Source organism: Ipomoea triloba, chromosome 2 (assembly GCF_003576645.1).
Source record: "Ipomoea triloba cultivar NCNSP0323 chromosome 2, ASM357664v1".
Classification (NCBI taxonomy): domain Eukaryota; kingdom Viridiplantae; phylum Streptophyta; class Magnoliopsida; order Solanales; family Convolvulaceae; genus Ipomoea; species Ipomoea triloba.
Genome location: NC_044917.1, coordinates 394,176 through 415,195, shown reverse-complemented (window position 1 = coordinate 415,195; position 21,020 = coordinate 394,176). Strand labels below are relative to the sequence as shown.

Genomic DNA, 21,020 nt, shown 5'->3' with positions numbered 1-21,020 from the left:
CCCGACCTCTCTTAAGGGACAAGAGTACACGTCAATAAATAACAATACTTTAATATTCATCTATACTGGCGACTATTTATGCCTGTTTACATCAATAAATAACAATAATATCTAAGTGACATAAACATGTCCACGGTGCATTCATGATTTATAACTTCTCTCATCCAATTCCATGTGTAATGGGGTCTAGTTTTTCCAAGAATGAAAGAAAGTGCTAATGGGGTCTTGAAATGAGTACTCCAGGTGTATCTTCCCCATGGCCAACCAAGCAAATCATGTGGTACCCTACTTGCATTTCCATCTAATAATCTATCATCTTTCACTCCCATCACAATAAAATATTAACAATATGTTCAAATTTGTATATATTTTTATCATTTGTTTTAATCAACGATCATCTACCTATATTTGTATTCAATTAAGATAGATTTTGTAACTAAACGTAAATGCTTCTTAAAACATACATTGTAACCTTGTTTTTAAAAATACATTTAGCACAACCAATAACGATATTAAAAATGATTATGTTCTTTCAATGGAATTGATGTATCAAGAGCCCATTTAGTAACTGTATAATTTATTCAATTTTATGTAAAACTAGTGAATTAGAAAAATATAAAACATTAATAAAAAAAACATATTTAATTAGATCAAGGAACCAACCAATGTCTAAAAAACAAAAGATGAAAAGTATTTATTTTAAAAATAACTAGTATTTTCACCCGTGCGTTGCACGGAATGAATTTGTTATAATATTTTAAGAAATATTTGAATCGATATACAATTATATAAATTATAACATCGAATATGAGTATGAATAAGTGTATAAATGCAATTATAGTATGAGTCTTCCTTGCATGCAACAAATATCACAAAAATTCAGTGTTCTAAAATAAGTGTATAAATGCAATAGGTAGATAATTTACATTATTGCATCATATTCATTAATTTAATTACTTGTCGGTTAGTTATTGCAAGATCTTGAGGTACACTTATATATTGATATTCAGTAAGTATAACTATATTAGAGAAAAATTTACATTGGAGTAATGGGATAATCAGTTGAGTAATTGTTGGTTGACCGTATAGCGTTGTGTTGGTGGAAGAAGATGATATATAGTGAAGATGATATTGCCCTTCACTATATATCATCTTCTTCCTTCAACACGTTGATATTCTCTGGACAAATAACTGTTGGAAAAATATTAGCATAAAATGGCATTTTACTGGCAATATTGTGGTACAAATATATGTGGGGTCCACTTTCGATTTGGGTCGGGTCAAAGTGGATTCGTGTTCTTCGTAGTTAGACGAAAAGATTGATATATTGTACGCTCAAAACTGATAATGGGTGAATGAGAAATTGGTTCTCAAAGTTGACCCATTTGAGTTAGAAAAATATAGAGAAAAACCTTTCAAGTAACTTTTGTCCCACATTGGTTTGAGAAGTGGTTTGCACCACTACTTATACAATATTTTTCTAAGGCTTATTGAATTGTATAACATAGAGGCTCTCTCTCGCGCGCAGGGGGGTGCAAATGAAATCCCAAAATGAACTTAAAAAGGCTTGACTCGTGCGCCGACACCTGCATGCACGAATGTCGTTCAGAAAATTGGCTGGCCTTGCGGGTTGAATTATGCCAAATTTTAATATTTTTTACAATATTACGCAAACCATACCATAATACTATCGGTCTATTTTGGGGGGAGTTAAAACTGAAGATATTGTTTTTATTAATAGTATAGATTGCATTGCAGAGAAATATATATACTGAATTATTACCATTAGTAATTCTAATCTAGAATTGTATTACGAATAGGAACGTAGGGAATAATATATTTTATTAGGAATTCTATTTTAATTTACAATTGTATTAGGGATAGGAATTGTATTACCGTATTTTACAATATTACGCAAACCATAATATTATAGGTTTGTTTTGGGCGAAACTGAGGATATTGTTTTTATTAATAGTATAGATTGCATTGCAGAGAAATATATATACTGAATTATTACCATTAGTAATTATAGTCTAGAATTGTATTACGAATAGGAACGTAGGAAGAATATATTTTATTAAGAATTCTATTTTAATTTACAATTTGTATTAGGGATAGGAACTGTATTACCATATTTTACAATATTACGCAAACCATAATATTATAGGTCTGTTTTGGGCGGGAAGTTAAAACTGAGGATATTGTTTTTATTAATAGTATAGATTGCATTGCAGAGAAATATATATACTGAATTATTACCATTAGTAATTATAGTCTAGAATTGTATTACGAATAGGAACGTAGGAAGAATATATTTTATTAAGAATTCTATTTTAATTTACAATTGTATTAGGGATAGGAATTGTATTACCATATTTTACAATATTACGCAAACCATAATACTGTAGGTCTGTTTTTGCGGGAAGTTAAAACTGAGGATATTGTTTTTATTAATATAGTATAGATTGCATTGCAGAGAAATATATATACTGAATTATAACCATTAGTAATTCTAGTCTAGAATTGTATTACGAATAGGAACGTATGGAAGAATATATTTTATTAGAAATTATATTTTAATCAAAACTGATAATGAGTGAATGAGAAATTGGTTCTTAAAGTTGACCCATTTGAGTTAGAAAAATTTAGAGAAAAACCTTTCAAGTAACTTTTGTTCCACATTGGTTTGAGAAGTGGTTTGCACCACTACTTATACAAGAGTTTTTCTAAGGCTTATTGAATTTTATAGCATAGAGGCTCTCTCTCGCGCACAGGGGGGGTGCAAATGAAATCCCAAAATGAACTTAAAAAGGCTTGACTCGTGCGCCGACAACTGCATGCACGAATGTCGTTCATAAAATTGGTTGGCCTTGCGGGTTGAATTATGCCGAATTTTCATATTTTTTACAATATTACGCAAACCATACCATAATACTATCGGTCTGTTTTGGGGGGAGTTAAAACTGAAGATATTGTTTTTATTAATAGTATAGATTGCATTGGAGAGAAATATATATACTGAATTACTACCATTAGTAATTCAAGTCTAGAATTGTATTATAAATAGGAACGTAGGGAAGAATATATTTTATTAGGAATTCTATTTTAATTTACAATTGTATTAGAGATAGGAATTGTATTACCATATTTTACAATATTACACAAACCATAATATTATAGGTCTGTTTTGGGCGGGAAGTTAAAACTAAGGATATTGTTTTTATTAATAGTATAGATAATAATAATAATAATAATAAGACAATTCATTAGTGATATAAATCATAATACATAGCATCATGAATAAATCATTGTGGAATGACATGTAACTCCATGCAATTAGCTAAATAAGGGTTTATTTACCAATTAAATGGGCGGCATGATTTACATACCGTTTAAATGACCGTGGATTGAATATCACAAAACTAAATCAACTTATCCTTTCAAATGTTTCACTCTCCGGGCACTTCCTCGTGGATCTCATTCACAACTTGCAAACAATCAATCTCCACGTGAAACCAATCCACCCTAACCTTAAGTTAGCTTATGACTTCTCGCACATTGACTTTAGCCTTCCAATCTATGGAAAACCCACCGCAATCGCACCACAAAACATTGTCCATTCATCATGCAATGTATATGATAGGTTATTCGTGCATCGTTGGTGGAGAATAAAACTCTTTCAAAAATTAGATAAAGGGTTGAATAGATAATTTTTTTGTAGCCGCGAGCATGGATGCAGGGACAAAGAGATGTCATCACCTTACACTTGTGCACACGCACACATTGTATATAGTATAATCATGATAATTGATATTAATATTGATTATATTCAGTATAATCATGTATATTAATAATATTTCTGTGATCAACTACAAATCAATAGTTAGTGTATTAAGCATACCTCAAATCAAGAAGATTCAAATAAAATGATTACCATTACATATAGAAAAATGAACATTAGTATAAAATATTATTCATACATTAACTATGCCAATGGGACCTTGAAAGTTATACTCACTACATAGAATATGAGTTTGTAGTCCATGCCCCAGGGCCCAGCCCACAACTTGGAAAATGTGTAGGCATGCCCAGGCCACCACGAAAATGGTCAATGCATGTCATGGTATTTGGTCCATATTCCAAAGCTAATAGTAATATTTTATTCTTTATTTTATCATTTTTGAATATTATGTTATGTCATGATATTCAAACTTAATCTTATTATTTTGTTAGAGCAATCTTGATAAAGGTTTGTTTTTTTTTTTGGTTAGTTTAGTGGGGAGAGATGAAAGAGAGGAAAACAAAGAGCAAAAACCAAATAAAAATAAAAACTAGTAATTTACAACTTGTGCACAAAATATGCACCAACTCGACTTTAAAAAAAAAAAAAAAAAAGCCCACAAAAAACTCATATGGAAATTAGCTGCAAAACAAATAAACAACAAACAAATTCACAAAAAGTTTAAAGGATAAAGTAGATAAATACTACGTATTTATCAATGGTAACATTGCTAAGAGCAAGTATTCGATGGTATTGGGGGCAAGTATACGAGGGTATTTATTTCCATGCACGGATAGGGTGCGAACATTACACGAAGTCTGTTGCCGTGGCTGATGGCTCGTTTTCCACAAGCCACAAGGCCCGAACGACGACGTACAGGCGTCTCCCGTTACTCCATAGTCAGATATTCGTCAACCTAAATAACCGATTAAAAACCCAAAAAAGGAGCCAACAGTTATTCTCCAAAAAATTACACATTCACGCCTCAGTTGAACACTTCGCCCGGAAAATTTAGAGAGAGAAAGCTTTAGCGGATACGCGCACTCTCAAACACAGGAAAACCTACCCGCCTCTGGCTCAGAGGATCAAAGTGAATCATTGAAGTTTCGATTCTGATTTTAGCATTTCAGAGGAATTTGGAAATGATCGCGATTTGTGCAGGATTTCTGCTGTTTAATCGATGAGAATTGCCAAGTTTTTTGGAGGGAGTGAGCGGTTGAATTGAATTGATGAGAGTTTAGAGAAGTTGGAGGATTGATTGATTAGTCGAGGTCCGAAATGAGCAGCGACAGGCAGGCGGTGACGGTTCGGGACCTCGCCGAGGAAGCAAAAAAGAGGATTGTGTTTCTCATTGTTTGCGTCGTCGGACTCTCCTATCTCATGTCTTGTGAGTCTATTGCTCTTCTTCTTTAGTTATCGTTTGCTATTTGTTTGATTTAGTCTGACTGAGAATGATTATTTATATGCTTGGTTTTATGGAGCGTGTCCTAGCAGAATAATTTTAGTAGCTAAGATCAGCGCACATATCATTAGGTACATGTACAACTGGGATTATACAATAAAGACCTTCAGTTTTGTGCCTCTTTCCTACAAAACATGTCGTTAAGGTCACCGTATTTGAGATAAATCTAGCTTCAATGAGCAATCTGCTTGCTATATTTCCAGTTTATTAATCATGATTGCTAATTTTTTTAAATGTTTATTTACTGTATAAAAATTTCCACTGCTTATTTGAATATAAAACTAAGCTGCTTTCTTTTGGAATCTGTGTAATCTCTCTATTAATATACAGTGACAAGCTCTTCAGTTTTAGTCAACCTGCCTGCTGCTGTTCTCTTGATTATCTTACTTCGCTATCTATCTCTGGATTTTGAGGCACGGTGGAAAGCTGCAAATTACAAAGGAAAATCGTTCACCGCAAATAGTGATTTTCAGAGAAGACAAGTTGAGGGTCCAAAAAACCTTAATGAGAAGTCTGAATGGAGGAAGAAAGTGAGTTCTCCTATTGTGGAGGAAGCAATAGATCAGTTCACAAGACATATAGTCTCTGAGTGGGTAACAGACCTCTGGTACTCTCGTATAACTCCTGATAGGCAAGGTCCAGAAGAGCTTGTGCTGATTATGAATTCTGTGCTGGGGGAAATTTCATGCCGAATGAAAAATGTGAATCTTATAGATCTTTTATTAAGGTATACACTTTTGGTTCTGAAGATGTTATTGACAGTTATCCTTTCATTATTGAGTATTTGCTATCTAGTCATTTGCTTGCTTGCTTGCGCAGGGACAGCATCAATTGTATATGCAGCCATTTGGAGCTTTTTCGTGTTTGTAAGGTGAAGATTGAAAAGCAACATTCAAGATCTTTAACCATAGAAGAGCGAGACATGGAGCTTAAGTCAGTGCTGGCTGCAGAAAACAAATTGCATCCTGCTTTATTTTCTCCTGAAGCTGAGCACAAGGTACTCTGTACATCATATTATCCAAGTTGCTCTTTCCTTAGTTCTACCTGTTCTGTGAATATTTATACTCTTGGGATGTGTTAATTAGGTATATATTTCGGTTCGAGTACCTGCAGGTTCTCCAGCATCTTATGGATGGACTTATTTCATTGACATTCAAGCCAGAGGATCTACAATGTTCTTTATTCCGCTACATTGTCAGGGAGCTTCTTGCTTGTGTAGTAATGCGGCCTGTATTAAATTTAGCTAACCCAAGGTAAATATATTTTGTATTTTGGTCTCCATGTTTGAATTTTCTTGGCTTTTGTTCTTTATATCTCTGGAAACTTGATCACAGATTTATTAATGAGAGGATTGAAATTCTAGTGGCTTCTTCAAAGAAGACCGTAAAAGTTACTGCAGCAGCACAAGTTCAACCCCAGTCCAAGACAAGTGGATTTTCAAAAGTATCTTCAGACAATTTTTCTCCTTTTATAGATCCTTCTGTTAATGGTGTTGAACTTGTACAGTTGAAAAAGGATCAGTCTGATAATAGTGTGGTGAACAATGCAATGCACGATGTGAATGGAACTGAACTTTCAAAGGATCCATTGCTTTCAATTGACACACGATCAACAAGGTCTTGGAGTAACTTGCCAACACAACCTCATTCTGATGATGGAAGACTTGTTCAGCGCCATCACTCTGGAGGTGAGTGGGGTGACATGCTAGATGTGTTTTCTCACAGAAAGGCTGAAGCACTGGCTCCGGAACATTTTGATAATATGTGGGCGAAAGGGAGAAACTATAAAAGGAAAGAAGAGAACAAACAGGTGGCTGATCCAACACAACAAAGTTCTATAGGCACATCCAAAGCAGTGAGCAACTCAAAAGCAATTACAGGGCAGAATGGAAGGGTTGGAGAAAACAGGGTATCTGAACAATCAGTTACATATAATGGTTTTCGTCATGGTGATTGGAATAAACTGAGTAGTTCTAATTCATCCTATCAGGAGGATGATGAACATGATGACGCGCTATCTGATGAGGATGCACCAGGGAGCAGTTCGTATTCAACTGAAGAAGAAGAAACTAGTGTCGGTCTTGGCTCTCCTGTTGTTAAAGTTTGGGATGCTAAAAATAAAAGAAATGTTACTCACATTCATCATCCACTTGAAAGTAGGGAAAGCAAAAAGTCAAGAAGGAAAGGAAGTAAAGGACAAAATTATTCTAAACGATTGAGTAAGACATCATCTGGATGGAAGAGGTCTAGATTGAGTAGCCAGAAAGATCATGTCTGGCAAGAGATTGAAAGAACAAGCTTCTTATCAGGAGATGGACACGACATACTGAATTCTTCTAAAGATAATCTGAAACATGAACAGTTAAGTGATGATTCTGAGGCAGAAATGTCTGGTAGAATTTCTAGTGGAGCAACTGCAACATCATCTGTCTCTACAAGCAATTTATTCGAAAATCATAATTTGGACACTAATACTGCAAAAACTTCCATAATTGCAGATGCTTTTTTGAAATTAAGATGTGAGGTAAATAGCTTGCTTACTCATCTCTTGTTTACTTGGCATTCTCATTTATCAGCTATGGTACTAGATGTCTGAAGGAGTGAAGGCTGTGATTCCATTTCCTGTTGCAGGTATTAAGTGCCAGTATTGTAAAGAGTGGCACAACAACCTTTGCTGTTTATTCCATATCTGTTACAGATGCATACAATAATAATTGGTCAATAAAAAGAAGGTACTTAAGATCTGAAAGTTCCTTCCTCCCATCTTGATTTAACCTTTTCATTTCAATATGCTTTATGATGTAACTGATTTACTTCTTCCACTGACAGGTTTAGACACTTTGAGGAGCTACATAGACGTCTCAAGGAGTTCTCTGAATATAATCTTCATTTGCCACCCAAGCATTTCTTCTCGACTGGCCTTGATGTCCCAGTCATCCAGGAGCGGTGTAAATTGCTTGACATGTATCTGAAGGTCATCTTTACCTTCCGTGTCTCGATATTTCTTTTCACACGTCATAATTTAAATGGAGCTATTGATGTTTGCTAATTGGGGCTATTTTGTTCACTTCTAGTTTCAAAACTTAAGTGTTGTTTATAGTTTGTTACATTTGGTCATAAACCTCTAATTGATCTTCACCTTATGCTCTGGTCCCTCAGAAACTTTTGCAGCACCCAACTATTTCCAACTCCATTGAAGTATGGGACTTCCTTAGTGTTGATTCTCAGGTTGAAATACTCTAGTGTTGTTGTTGTTATTATTATTATATATTTTATTTATTTTGAGGTTGATTCTCTATTGAACAAAAAGAGTTTTTTCTAATTTTCAAATCCGTCATTGCACAGACATACAGTTTCTCAAACTCTCTGTCAATCATTGAAACACTGTCAGGTAAATGATGTGCTTTCATAATGTGTCCTCTGCTTTTTGGTACCAATTCATTTTAACCAGTTTATATCTTTTTCAGTTTTAGTTGATCCGGATGAATCAGTACATGAAAGGGATAAAGAACATATGCAAAATATAGGCCCCAGGGTTGATCCCCTATCCTCCAACAGAGGGTACATTAAGGCTGGAAACAAGGATCTTACGGTGAGGATGAAGCCTAACCATGTGGTAGATGCCTCTAGATTAAATTATAAATATGTACCTCCAATAAAAAAGCCGGACAAAGAAAATGGGAAGGCATTTGAGGACTCAAGCAGTGATTCTGACAATATGGTGCAGAAGAATAAAGTTTCTTCCTCTAAAATTGAGAAGGCAGTAAAAGTGGGTGATGCTACTGCACATGTATCATCTGAGTTGCTTGTTAATACTGCAGATGATCCAACTCTTCCAAGTGAGGTAGTCTCTGACAATAGGACATTCTGTTTATAGACATCTTTTTATTGTATTAACCTTTGCTGTGCTTAGTTTCATTATATTTAATATTGAACTCTTTGCATGTTTTCTGAATTTTGCTGACTCAAGCTTTCACTCATTTAAATTAATGGTTTAATTTAATTTAATTTATTTTATTATTTATTTTTATTTTTGCATTTTAGCATGCTTGTGATCAATAAATAATAACTTTGATAGTTTACTTGTTGAATGCAGTGGATACCGCCAAATTTGAGTGTGCCAATATTAGACATGGTGGATGTTGTTTTGCAGCTTCAGGATGGTGGATGGATCAGGTAATATAATACATGTTCAAATCTGAAAATCCTTGCATCTTGGGATTAGCTTTTGAATTTCAACGTGTCTAAGGTTGCTTTTTTTCAAATTTCATTTTTATGATTATAGCTGTCACTTTCCAAATAACTTCTCTGAGGCATGAATTAACTTTCTGAACAATTGCAGGAGGCAGGCATTCTGGATTGCAAAACAAGTGTTACAATTGGGAATGGGTGATGCATTTGATGACTGGCTAATTGAAAAAATCCAGCTTCTACGCCAGGGGTCAGTTGTTGCTACAGGAATCAAGCGCATTGAACAGGTATCGTTTCATGCCATTATACACACACACACACAGGTTCCTAAATATACAGATTCACCACATTGCAATTTTTCTTTTTTTCAGCACAGTACACATTTGACCTTTTCTTGAGCATCATTTTATTTGCCGAAGTTTATGAACTTTACTTAGTAGTGATTATATGAATGCATTACACTGAATTATAATTCAGCAAGCTAGTTCAGCTATAGATGTTGCCTATTAAGAACTTTAAATATTTCTTTCGTTGAACCTGTGAGGGCTTATGGTGATTTCACCTATGTCTATCCATATGAATGAAAAAATGTGTTAGTTCCTTGAAGTCTTTGAGCAGTAGTTTCATAGCTTCTGAAAACCAAGGTTATGTACTTGATGTATATGTTTTGAATTTGCTGACTTCCTGAGTTGTACAGATTCTCTGGCCTGATGGTATATTCATAACAAAGCATCCAAAAAGACAACGACCTGTCCCCACTGCAAGTCCATCCCATAATTTATCTCCTGGCCAACCTTCTACTCCACTATCTTCACCCAAGATGGAGGAAATCCAGAAGCTAGATGAGATGCAACAGGAGGAAGCAGAGAGACGAGCAAAACTAGTTTATGAGCTAATGATTGGTACGCCATTTCGCCTAATCCTCTAGATTGTTTCAGCATTCTGTCCTTCGCTTGTAAAATGTTTTGAGCTCAGTGAGGGTATCTTCCAGATAAAGCACCAGCTGCTATTGTGGGTCTTGTTGGTCGTAAGGAATATGAACAGTGTGCAAAGGATCTGTATTTCTTCATTCAGGTGATTATCATTTTCAATTCCTGCCAATTCAAATCCACATCTTGATGCTCACATGTTGAACTACATTCAGCATCCTCATTTGATTTTTTTTTTCTTTAACTTTCATCTTAATTAGTATGCTGATAGATTTGACTTGTTCTAATATATTCCATTCCTTCCTCTTATAGTCAACCTTTAACATATGGTGCCTTTTTCGTCTGCAGTCATCTGTTTGTCTGAAGCAATTAGCCTATGATCTTGTTGAGCTGCTGTTGTCATCTGCATTTCCTGAGCTGGATTATGTGTTTAGGGAGTTTCGTGAAGAGAAAGGGAATTTTGGAGAACTTAGAGTGGATTAGCACACGATCATTTGATTAAAACATTTTGAATTTTCATAGTTTGGAAGTTTTGTTTTTTTTTTTTTTTGGGTTTACTTTCACCTCGCTGTATAGTTTCATGGTTGTGTTTACACTTCACAGCAACCCACAAATGTTTGGAGTGCAGGTTCATTAGGCTAAATAGGGGTATAGATTTTGGTTTCCTTCACAATTCCAAAGCGCCATGTTCTCGAGATTGATGCAAACGCATGATAATATGATTATATGAAGAGTTGCAATTGTTGCTGAAAGTGTTCTTATCCTGGAGAAATTTTCCTTATTTTATTGATTGTATGTATTACAGATAGTCATATGTACCTATTTGAGCTTTTCATGTTTTAAAGCATCCTGTCCGTCCATCTTATAAAATTACTGAAATGTTTATTCTGCATTAGCTATCCAAATACACGCCATAAACAGTCGACGGAAATGAACAACGTTCAATTAATTCCACAGCATATTATTGAAGTTGGCAATGTTCACACGGCTGGAAATTTGCAGCAATGTACAAACTAAACGTAACCGAAACAATCCAGACCTGGGTTTACATAGAACGGCGCAGTTTGAGTTTCTAGAGCTTAATCGGACCAAGACTTCTCCTTGAACTGTTGACACGGCTTATAGTAGGCGGTGGGAGGGAGAACTCAGTGTACATGTCCATGAAAAAGGTGTCCACAATGTCCAGGTAAAGCGGACAGTTGAGTCGAGAATAGTAGTGCAGAACTTCTTCAATGTCCAACACTTGATCCACATCTTCCATATCCATCATCTCCAGCTCCTCCATCTTCTTTGCCAAACTCCGACTGCTCCCTTTATTCCCACACTGCGAAAACGCCTCTCTTCTCGATCTTTTCACTTCATCATCACACCTCCTCTCTTCTTCGCCATCTTTCGTCCTTTTAACATTCTTTTGGATCGCAATAACACATTCACCACTCCCTCCACTTCGCTTTTTCCCAGATTCTGTCTTCTCAGACTCCCACCGTTGAGACCAGCTTCTGTAGAAATCATCCAGCTCTTTAATGGCGCTGTCTGAAATCCTGTTGACGCTCTTTAATTGGGGGAGTTGATCGGCATTCTTGTAGCCCCGAAACAGGAACGATTTCAGGGTTTCGAGTGTTTTGAGTAGGAACTTCTTTGTCTTATCAATAGTTTTCTTCAAAAACACTTGCGCCGGCTTAACTGTACTAATCGTTTTATATGGCTCGCTCATCTTAGACGTACGTGATGAGAAAGAATGGCGACAAACGACAGACGGTGGAGGTTTTGCTGTTTTTGGGTATTACAAAACTTACAATTCAAGACAAAAAGGGGGAAAACAGAAAGGGAGTTTAGAGGTACATTGTGGTCTGTTTTTGTTTCTCTGCTCCCCCCCTTTTTGTTCTTCTTCTTGCTTTTATATACTACTGTTTCTGCTCCTATTATCATCACCAGTCTGGCCCTAGGCCCCCCTACACCACCCTGCAATCCAGTTGGAGATAATCACCCCAGAATTAATGGCCGTTTGATTTGATTTGGCAGTCAAGTGATCAAGGGTGCAGAATACATACGTCTCTTCACAAAGTGGCTAATAACAGGATTAGGTTGACTGTCTGTTTGCTCAAGTACATGCTGTGCCATTTTTTAATGTTGTTATGTAAACAAATCAAGATTAGGAGTGGGGTTGGTGGATTCTTACTATGCTTTTTGAGGGAATATCATTCATTTAATCCTCTATATAAGTAAAGTCAGGATATATATAGAGAGTATAACTGTGTTGTAGATTATCTCTCAAATAATTGTTAAAATATGATCATGCACAATGGATGATGGGGGCATGTACATGAGGATCTTTGCAAACTTTGTGAAAGAGTATATCATGGTTGCAATTACATCTTGCATAACCTCGGGTGCTTGCTAAGCTCTATACTTTTTTGGGGGTCTAACCCCTCCAACCCATTCAAAAAAAAAAAGAAAAAGAAAGACATATACTTCATACCTTACTCCAGTGTGCTAGCTACATGCTTTGTATTGTACTTGCTTGTTAGTGCATCAAAAACTGTATCAAATTTATTATTATTTTTCTTAGTTTTTGTTTTGCTATCGACGTGAAATGAGACACAAATTATATACTACTAGATGAAGGAAGCTCATAACATGTCTATCGATTCAAGAACTGAACTAACAATTCTCAAAATACATAATTACCAATATCATGAATTACCGACACGCAATCAACTAAAAGAAAAAAAAAAAAAACCCCCCACAAACACAATAATATATACCTACTTTATATTCCATATAATTTAATAGTTTGTTCATGCTTCTTCTTATGCTTTTACTTCTTTTAGTTGTTAGGGAAAGACACTTAATCGGAGGCCCCAAGCTTTAAAGAAAGTGGTACCAACGTTGGTTGGATAGGTGAAGGAATGTCACTCTCCTACAGCCTAAGCTTTTGTTCCTTTGCCTTTGTAACTATCTCTACAGTTAGGCTGCATCGTGCCCATAATTAAATGCCGACTGCTACTGCACTCTGCTTCTTCACTTTGTTTATTATTTACGAGCCTATTTGCTATAGCATTTAACGGGATCTCCAAACTTTTATTTGGTGCCAGAATTCGTGATGTGTTGTCGATCATTCTACGTGAGCTTTTATATGTTTCACTCTTCAACTCAACTCTTCTAATCTTTTTGTCTAATATACTAAAAACTTGAAGCAAGCCCCATGGGCTCTCTTGACAAGGGTTTATGGTGTATGTGTGTGAGTTTTTGTATCTGGTCTATAATTCTAAGTTCACTGTTATATGTAGTATCTATTCATATATACTTTCTCAACCTATTAAAACCCAACGAGTCAATATCATCTTATTAGGCTCAAATTCATAACTTCTCATTTGGGAGAGTCACTCCATGCCACTTGACCACAATATCTTTGGCACTTATAGTCATTTATAAATGGACTTGAAAGCACACAATATTTCGAAGTTATGCTAAAGCCCATGCAAGTAAGGAGAAATCGTGGGCCTTGTTAAGAGCCTAATATAATTGGGCTAATTTGTTTGGCCCAAATCCACGAGACCCAACCGTTATAAACGAAACCCTCATAAGTACTTATCTCGCCTAAACCCTAGGAATATAAACGGAGTTGGAGTGTTTGACAGGGAGCTAAGGTGCCTGCAACTGCATAGCAATGGTAAAAACTCCTTTCTCTCTCTCTATCTCTCTCTGTAGACGTGTATGTGTACCTACAGTACCAGATCTGTGATTGAGTGGATATGTCGTTGTAATGATAAATACAGGGGAAGGGAACAGGGAGCTTCGGAAAGAGGAGGAACAAGACTCACACTCTCTGCGTGAGGTGTGGCCGCCGGAGCTTCCATCTCCAGAAGAGCCGCTGCTCCGCATGTGCTTACCCCGCTGCACGCAAGAGAACATGTTAGCCTACTTCTTTTGCTCTTAGCTTATCTGCTTCGATAGAGTTCATTGTTTTACTCCGTTTATCTGTAGTGGAAATGCTTAATTTCGAGTGATTCCCTGAAATTTATGTTGTAGACAACTGGAGTGTGAAGGCGATCCGTAGAAAGACCACCGGAACCGGCCGTATGAGGTATCTCCGCAACGTGCCCCGCCGTTTTAAGACTAACTTCAGAGAAGGTACTTGCTACTCTACCATTTTAGTCTTTATTATTGTTCTATTCATTTCGAAGTTTTTGATTGATTAATTTTGCTGATCCAAGAAAATTTTGGTTTGATTATTATAGGTACTGAAGCAGCTCCAAGGAAGAAGGCAGCAGCAGCATCTGCTTGAAGGCCTTAGAACAAATGAGATTTTGTGAGGGCTGCTTAAATTGTAACTTTTCATTTTGGTACTTGCAGTATTAGAACAAATGAGATTTTGGTACACTTTATTCCAATGATTTTGTTCCCATTACTATATCTTTCAAAATTTAAATCCAGATTTTGATTATTGATATGGATGGATAAGAAAGTTCTATTGAATTTAGTTTTCTGTTACATTTAGATGCTAATCTTGTGTTATGTTTTAATGAATTCTGTGATTGCCTAGCCAATTCCCGAGCTAGTATAATGTTCCAAGTTTCCTTTTGGTTGATTAAATCTTCAATTAGTATTGTGTGGATTTGGCCATGGATGAATAGTTACAGAAATTCATCTCTGGTTTTCATTTGGATAGTTGCATGAGCTGTTGATGATGGTAGTATTACTCTATGCAATGGATAGATTGCATTGTGTATAGCACCACCTGCGATGTAAAGAAGGGATCTTTTTATATTATGTATTTGGCCCGTATTCCCAAATATGAATGTGTTTCCTTTAGTCATGCTGGTAGGTCAACTGAGCTATATGCTTCCTTGTATAGTTGTATTTGCTTCTAATGGATGGCCGGAAAAGGTTCCATTAGAATAGGAGAAAAGAAACATGTTTATTATAGATGCTTAGTGAATGGATTAATCTTTTTTTTTTTCTTCTCTGTGAGGGATCTACCATGAATTAAAGCTAGTTGAATTTTGATTTCAATGAATGTAGTACAGTTATGTATGAAACATAGGAGTGTAAAATCTTCAAAGAAAATGCATTTTCTTGTAAAAAAGACGTCTTTTTATTTAAGCATATAGTTCATTTGCCATTGTTTTGTTGTGTAGCACAATAGAAAGCTTTGAGCATGAATTAGTTATAATTGATTACAATTAAAGCATTGTGGAAGAAAGGATTAGTAGTACTTCATGTTGGCATTGCCTTGTTCAGAAGAATGGCATAAGGTATGCAATAGAATCTGCTACATTTTCTTCAGTGTAAATAAACAATGACAATTAACAGAGGATATGGAAAGATTGGTTCTTGGTTCAGAGTTTCAGACCACTTCTGGGCATTTCACAAGGAGAGAATTGAACCCATTGGACTGCTAGTTCATAGCCAAAGTTCAGTCACAGTTGTAGTGACTTGATCAGTAACCACCTCCCCAACACCCTCAATGCTGGATTATCAATGAATGTATCCTACATTCTTCAAGTTGTCATCTGACTATTCTTAGTGGCCTGAGGATGCTAAAACATTATGCTCCCTCAGACGTCTTTGAAACTGAGCTAAACGCCCCTGCAATTGCACTATGGCAGCAGCCTTCTGGGAAAGTATTGAGTTCAATCGAGATATGTAAGAATCTAACTGATTTCCTGGTTGATCTGCCTCGACTAAAAGATTCATCTCCTGAATTACACACAAACTTACATTCATAAATATACAAAAAATGTTAAAGACTACCCTTTAAGGCACAGCCTCTATATGATAAGCAAGTTCATATCGTTACTGACCTCTCTTACAATGTCCATAGTTTCTTCTACCTGTCTCCTATGTGCATTGACGAGATCCTCCTCTTCCTGCAAGGATGCAACACAGAGTTATACAGAATGTAGCTATAGAAACCTATAAATTTTCAAGCTCACAAAAACCAAACTCTTTACCTTTAGGAGTGAATTTAGATCATCATTGTCATTAATCTTAGGTTCTGTTCTAGGTGGCTCCTTCCACTTAGTTTGGTCATTACCCCGCCTCATTTTCTCTTCTGGATTGGAGATACTGAATGCCTCAACTTTTACATTCCTTTTTGATATTGGCTTCTCTTGTTCGTAGAAGTCCTCATAGTCATCTTTCTCTGTTTGTTCAGGCCATGAATCACCTGTATCATCTTCATATGTTGATGCGGAAGGTGCTACCACAGACATAGGTAACACTGTTGATTCCCTCAGATTCAAAGTTGAAGATGATGTGTCTTTCTTGGAGTTGTTTCCTTTTGAAAGACTCTTCACTCTGTAGATCATAGATATATTGTCAAACTTTAGTCACGCCTCGAGAAAACTAGCCCACAAGAAATTGTTACAATGCAACCGTAATAATGAGAGAGTACCGGTCAGCATATCTCAATGTGTTTAGTGTATGTTCACATGATCCGGAATTTGGTGAAATGCAGGATATCATTACAGTTCGACTGTTTCCAACAAATGAGTCCCTCAGCACTTCTGTTAGCTTACTGCCTCTAAATGGTATATGGCCTTGATCATTGTCAAGAGCTCTAATGCATTCCTTCAATGCAAGCAAGCTTTTATTGATCTCGGCTCCTTCAATCCTGCATAATTAGGAAATGAAACAAGAAATCAAAAATATGTCAGAACAAATGCTGATTTGAGGAAGAATATAATTTTGTGAGATGAAATAAAGGTTCAAGCAAATGGATGAACTTGAAAAGTAGTTTTGACTATTTGGCTGCTTGGCCTAGATCACTATCAAGCATTTAGTTTTCAACTACTTGTCACACTCATCCAGAAAACATCCTAGAAAATAAGTAGACACAGACCTGGTCTGTTTATCATTGTCAGTAGTGTCTGCACCACGTTCACTTCCAGCAAGGTCTATAAAAGAGAGCTTTCCAATGACTCGGGCAGGTTTGGGTTCACTGCCATCTGCTGACCTCTTGATAGAAAGCTGAAGTATAGCATGTGATCTGGAAGATTCCTCATTCGCACCGGTGGTGCCTGTACTTCTAGTTGCATTTCCTCTGTCAATAAGCTCCTTAATCATCTCCACATCAGAGACTCTGTACTCTTGTAAGCCCACAATGCATACTTGCTGTTTACCATCCTCTCTCATGCAAAGTTTTCTGCCAAAGGAAGGTTTCATTACCATGAATGCAAATGCAGCAATATCTAACTGACTTTCATAATGGAATAGGCTAACAACACTTACTTCCGATCATTAAGAAGATCAAAGAGTTTTCCTCCATATATCTCAAAGAAGCTGACAAACAATTGAAAGCCCTGATTCCGGTAGGTATAGTGCATGAGCCTCAAAATATCCCTTGATGCCTTCAAAGGCAGTGGTTTCATTGTAAATGTCTTGCCACTTCCTGAAGAAGATTCAAAGTAAGACAAGAAAATCAGGGACAAGCCAAAGCTCAGTGGATATATTTTAAAAGGTAGGAGGGTATAAATTTGCAAAAACAACTTGGATGGTCTATGAAAAATAACACATCCTATCAAGAACAGTGGAAGCACATAGCTGAAGTGCCGTTTTCTTTAAAATTTATGACACTGTTTACTAAATGGGAACAAAGAAAAGGGAAAACTAGCAAATTTATACTTGATATCAACAGAGGATAGACAGGCTCTAAATAAAGAGTATACATGTGTAAAAAAAATCATTTTGGGAAATATTAGATATTGTCAGAAACTGATGTGGGCCATGTGGCAGAGAATAGCTATTCATAAATCACCCAAAAGATAGTAAGATACTAATAAATACTTTACTATTGGGTAACCATCAACAATAATTGCATATCAAATGTTAGAAACAAGTAGGAATTGTACATAAATGAAATAGTGCCCTATTCAACATTCTTCGAGAAGTACTGGAACTTTACCTGTTTGCCCATATGCAAAGCATGTGGCCTTTGTGCGTTGAAAGATTATCGGAACGATTGGCTCAACAGTTTCACGATATACCTAAATGAATAATATACCAGAGAAACAAGGATGTAAAACAGTTAAGGAAGTCTAGTATTTTGTGATACAGTGATAATATCTGTTTCTATATTCACCTCATCATTTGAAACCTCCTCGTTCAGCACTGCATCAAACACAAACTCATGCTTCTCAATGTATTGTGTCAAGTCAACCTGTTTAATATCTACAGCTTAGAAATGAAGAGGGAACAAAGCATCATATAAGTAAAATTAAGAAATCAACAAAATATTACTTTCATTATGGCAAATAATGTGAAAGTCTTGGATTTGCAATTATCTCGTTTCTCTGAATTGTACACCACAAGTTAAGCATTGGAATAAACAAAAGGAAACTAATCCCCTGAATCATCATATATAATTATTGAAGATACTGACTTGAGAACACAAAATCAAACTACATGTGAATGTTGAAGCCTTGCTCAATAACAAGGCAGCAAAGCATAACATAACACACAAAATTAGGGGGAAAAAAGGCAGCTAATAAATAAATTTACTCGTCTAATAATGGATCCAAGTCGATTCAAGCAATGCTTTTTCTGAAATTTGAAGGGCTCAAACCTTAAGTTTTGTCTCATGAACTGTTAATGAATTGCTACATGTTTCAACGATGTCTCCGTCATTCTTTGCCAATTCCTTTTTGTTAAGTGGTCTCTTACGCACCTGTAATTATCAGTAAAAAATTAGCAACTACATCAAGAAAGGGCATTAACTAGTTTTTTTCTCTAGGCAAAACAAAAAGTGCTTCAGAAAGTAAAAAGCTTCTCAAGCAGATAATAAGTGCAATGTTGGCCTCATCACAATGTTATCACGACAACAATCCGAATAGCAAGCTTAATAGAGTAATAGGAGAAAATAAGCACTGTGCTAAACTGCAAACCAGAAAAAGACTAGAGAAAACATACCACTACTTTGATCTTCGCAACATTGCTAGCTTTATCTTTATCAGCAGCAAAGTTCTTAGTTGCATTGCTATCTGCCATGCCTCGGACTCTACCAGTTTGTTTATTATTCACAAAATATGACTCCAAATCATCAAAGCTTTTCCCTTGAGCAAAATGATGCACAGGAGCACCATACTGGCCAGCAACTGGCATCTATAAACAGCAGCAATTCCACAATAAGAATCCATAGACAAATGCCACTGAGCTCTAGTTATGTAATCCGTTTATAACTAAGTCATTAGGTGACGACTTGAGCACACTAAAACAGGTAAAAAGATTGCAAGTTTATTGAAATCGTAGGAATAATACCTCGGGGAGAAGCTCGGTATCCAATGAGTACAGATCTAAGAGTCCCGGACTGAACTCAGTAGGTGATACTTGCTCATCTCCATTCTTTCTCTGGCGATGATTAGCCGGCGGCGTCAAAGGCTCGGCAAAAACATCACCCCCTCCACTGTAAGTCCTCTGAGGACCCTTATACATTCTGGAACCCTGAGCTCCGGCGTAATAACCGAAATCCTATTCCCATAACATTGCCACGAATGAACAGTAAAAATACTTGAGATCCAAAACTCAAACAAAATCATTGATCTCAATACGAATAGAAATGTAGTAAGGATTGGGACCTGTAGAGGAGGATTGGAGTTGTTTGAAGTGTGCAGATGCTGAAGACCAGCTGATTGAAGCCACCGGCCGTTGGACGAACTCTCCAGAAAGTTGTCGGAGTACTGCCGCTGATGATGCGCCGTCGACGTACCGGATCTCTGCCTACCTATGGCATTCATCTTTTTCTTTGTTATAATTAAATAAATTTAATAAATCTCCGATCAAATCCAATTGCTTTATACTTCCTTGAAGTTATGAATTTTCACCATATTCAGTAAAAAAAAGGAATAAACTCCAAGTCTCCAAACTATATCTCTCTCCCTCTACAATCCATCAACAGATTCGATTCAAATTACAAGTGTTGTGTCGAAGTTCAACGGCTCAGATTCATTTCATTTTTTACTGGTAAAGCCGGTGCAGACGGCTGCCATTTACCACAGCTGCCAGATTACCGCTCCTGCAGTGCATTTCACCTTCAACTTTTACCTCATACGGAGTAATATTTACTTTTTAAAATTATTTATTTATTATTTAATTAATAATAGAGTTGTAACAATAATATATATATATATGTTCCGAGAAATGTACGTAGTTACATTTAGCATATAGTTTACGAGATAAAAATTACAATTTTTAAAATATGAACATGTTATTGAATAATGGAGCAATTTAAGATAATTATTAATAGAAATATAAGGTGGAAGGTGGTATGTCGGATAGTAAATGGCGTATTCAAAGCACATAGCCATAGTGAAGGAAGAATGTTGTTAATAGACAATTGGGTGGTTGAGTTTGAATGTGAGATGCTTTGGTGCTTTGCCCACGGCAGTCAGCAGGGCAGGTCACATGGTGGGTGGGGCTGCGTCGTTTTATGTGTTTGTCAATTGTCACAATAAATGTTTGTGGTGTAACATATTTTACTTAAAGCCTAATGTATATTCTTGAAATAATGGATGTGATCGCAGTACTTGAATGATGTAATACTTTTTAAAAATAAACTGTAATATATTTTTATAAATTCATACAAATTATTACACATCTTATATAATACATTTTTTAGTGGACTTAAATAGTAACAGGGAGGTTATCTTATTCAATGA

General features: G+C 36.1%; 4 protein-coding genes across 5 annotated transcripts; 2 read left to right on the top strand and 2 right to left on the bottom strand.

Annotated features, from left to right (window-relative positions):
* Nucleotides 1-4,739: 4,739 nt before the first annotated feature.
* On the top strand, nucleotides 4,740-11,114 carry LOC116008230. 2 transcript variants are annotated; one of them, XM_031248669.1, is made up of 15 exons: nucleotides 4,740-5,168; nucleotides 5,574-5,970; nucleotides 6,063-6,240; nucleotides 6,357-6,496; nucleotides 6,578-7,766; nucleotides 7,874-7,974; nucleotides 8,072-8,216; nucleotides 8,402-8,470; nucleotides 8,588-8,633; nucleotides 8,710-9,086; nucleotides 9,339-9,418; nucleotides 9,585-9,720; nucleotides 10,131-10,335; nucleotides 10,425-10,507; nucleotides 10,711-11,114. In XM_031248669.1, the coding sequence occupies exons 1-15, from the start codon at nucleotides 5,060-5,062 to the stop codon at nucleotides 10,843-10,845; spliced, it is 3,390 nt and encodes a 1,129-aa protein (XP_031104529.1). In that variant the 5' UTR covers nucleotides 4,740-5,059; the 3' UTR covers nucleotides 10,846-11,114. The 2 variants fall into 2 exon arrangements, with proteins under 2 accessions (XP_031104529.1, XP_031104530.1); XM_031248670.1 differs by lacking the exon at nucleotides 10,711-11,114 and having other exon boundaries at nucleotides 10,409-10,507.
* Nucleotides 11,115-11,224: 110 nt separating this feature from the next.
* On the bottom strand, nucleotides 11,225-12,255 carry LOC116008256. Its single transcript, XM_031248671.1, has one exon. The coding sequence runs from the start codon at nucleotides 12,074-12,076 to the stop codon at nucleotides 11,435-11,437; it is 642 nt and encodes a 213-aa protein (XP_031104531.1). The 5' UTR covers nucleotides 12,077-12,255; the 3' UTR covers nucleotides 11,225-11,434.
* Nucleotides 12,256-13,956: 1,701 nt separating this feature from the next.
* On the top strand, nucleotides 13,957-14,845 carry LOC116010606 (60S ribosomal protein L37-3). Its single transcript, XM_031250089.1, has 4 exons — nucleotides 13,957-14,035; nucleotides 14,142-14,277; nucleotides 14,395-14,496; nucleotides 14,604-14,845. Exons 1-4 carry the CDS (start codon nucleotides 14,033-14,035, stop codon nucleotides 14,648-14,650), a joined length of 288 nt encoding a protein of 95 aa, XP_031105949.1. The 5' UTR covers nucleotides 13,957-14,032; the 3' UTR covers nucleotides 14,651-14,845.
* Nucleotides 14,846-15,521: 676 nt separating this feature from the next.
* Nucleotides 15,522-20,264, bottom strand: LOC116011179 (kinesin-like protein KIN-13B). The gene is made up of 12 exons (XM_031250707.1): nucleotides 19,941-20,264; nucleotides 19,624-19,833; nucleotides 19,276-19,467; nucleotides 18,932-19,033; nucleotides 18,449-18,526; nucleotides 18,272-18,353; nucleotides 17,599-17,758; nucleotides 17,210-17,512; nucleotides 16,763-16,981; nucleotides 16,320-16,665; nucleotides 16,170-16,235; nucleotides 15,522-16,065 (listed from the first exon to the last, which is right to left on the bottom strand). Exons 1-12 carry the CDS (start codon nucleotides 20,097-20,099, stop codon nucleotides 15,889-15,891), a joined length of 2,094 nt encoding a protein of 697 aa, XP_031106567.1. The 5' UTR covers nucleotides 20,100-20,264; the 3' UTR covers nucleotides 15,522-15,888.
* Nucleotides 20,265-21,020: the final 756 nt, after the last annotated feature.

Excerpts from the sequence above, each read along its gene's own strand:
- LOC116008230 (XM_031248669.1), top strand. The coding sequence starts at position 5,060 with ATGAGCAGCGACAGGCAGGCGGTGACGGTTCGGGACCTCGCCGAGGAA. Across the intron at positions 6,241-6,356 it reads CTCCTGAAGCTGAGCACAAG|GTTCTCCAGCATCTTATGGA; the intron begins GTACTCTGTACA and ends GAGTACCTGCAG. Across the intron at positions 8,217-8,401 it reads TGCTTGACATGTATCTGAAG|AAACTTTTGCAGCACCCAAC; the intron begins GTCATCTTTACC and ends CTGGTCCCTCAG.
- LOC116008256 (XM_031248671.1), bottom strand. The coding sequence starts at position 12,076 with ATGAGCGAGCCATATAAAACGATTAGTACAGTTAAGCCGGCGCAAGTG.
- LOC116010606 (XM_031250089.1), top strand. Across the intron at positions 14,278-14,394 it reads CGCTGCACGCAAGAGAACAT|ACAACTGGAGTGTGAAGGCG; the intron begins GTTAGCCTACTT and ends TTTATGTTGTAG. Across the intron at positions 14,497-14,603 it reads TAAGACTAACTTCAGAGAAG|GTACTGAAGCAGCTCCAAGG; the intron begins GTACTTGCTACT and ends TGATTATTATAG.
- LOC116011179 (XM_031250707.1), bottom strand. The coding sequence starts at position 20,099 with ATGAATGCCATAGGTAGGCAGAGATCCGGTACGTCGACGGCGCATCAT. Across the intron at positions 19,834-19,940 it reads ACTCCAATCCTCCTCTACAG|GATTTCGGTTATTACGCCGG; the intron begins GTCCCAATCCTT and ends TTATGGGAATAG. Across the intron at positions 16,236-16,319 it reads ATCTAAATTCACTCCTAAAG|GAAGAGGAGGATCTCGTCAA; the intron begins GTAAAGAGTTTG and ends GCATCCTTGCAG.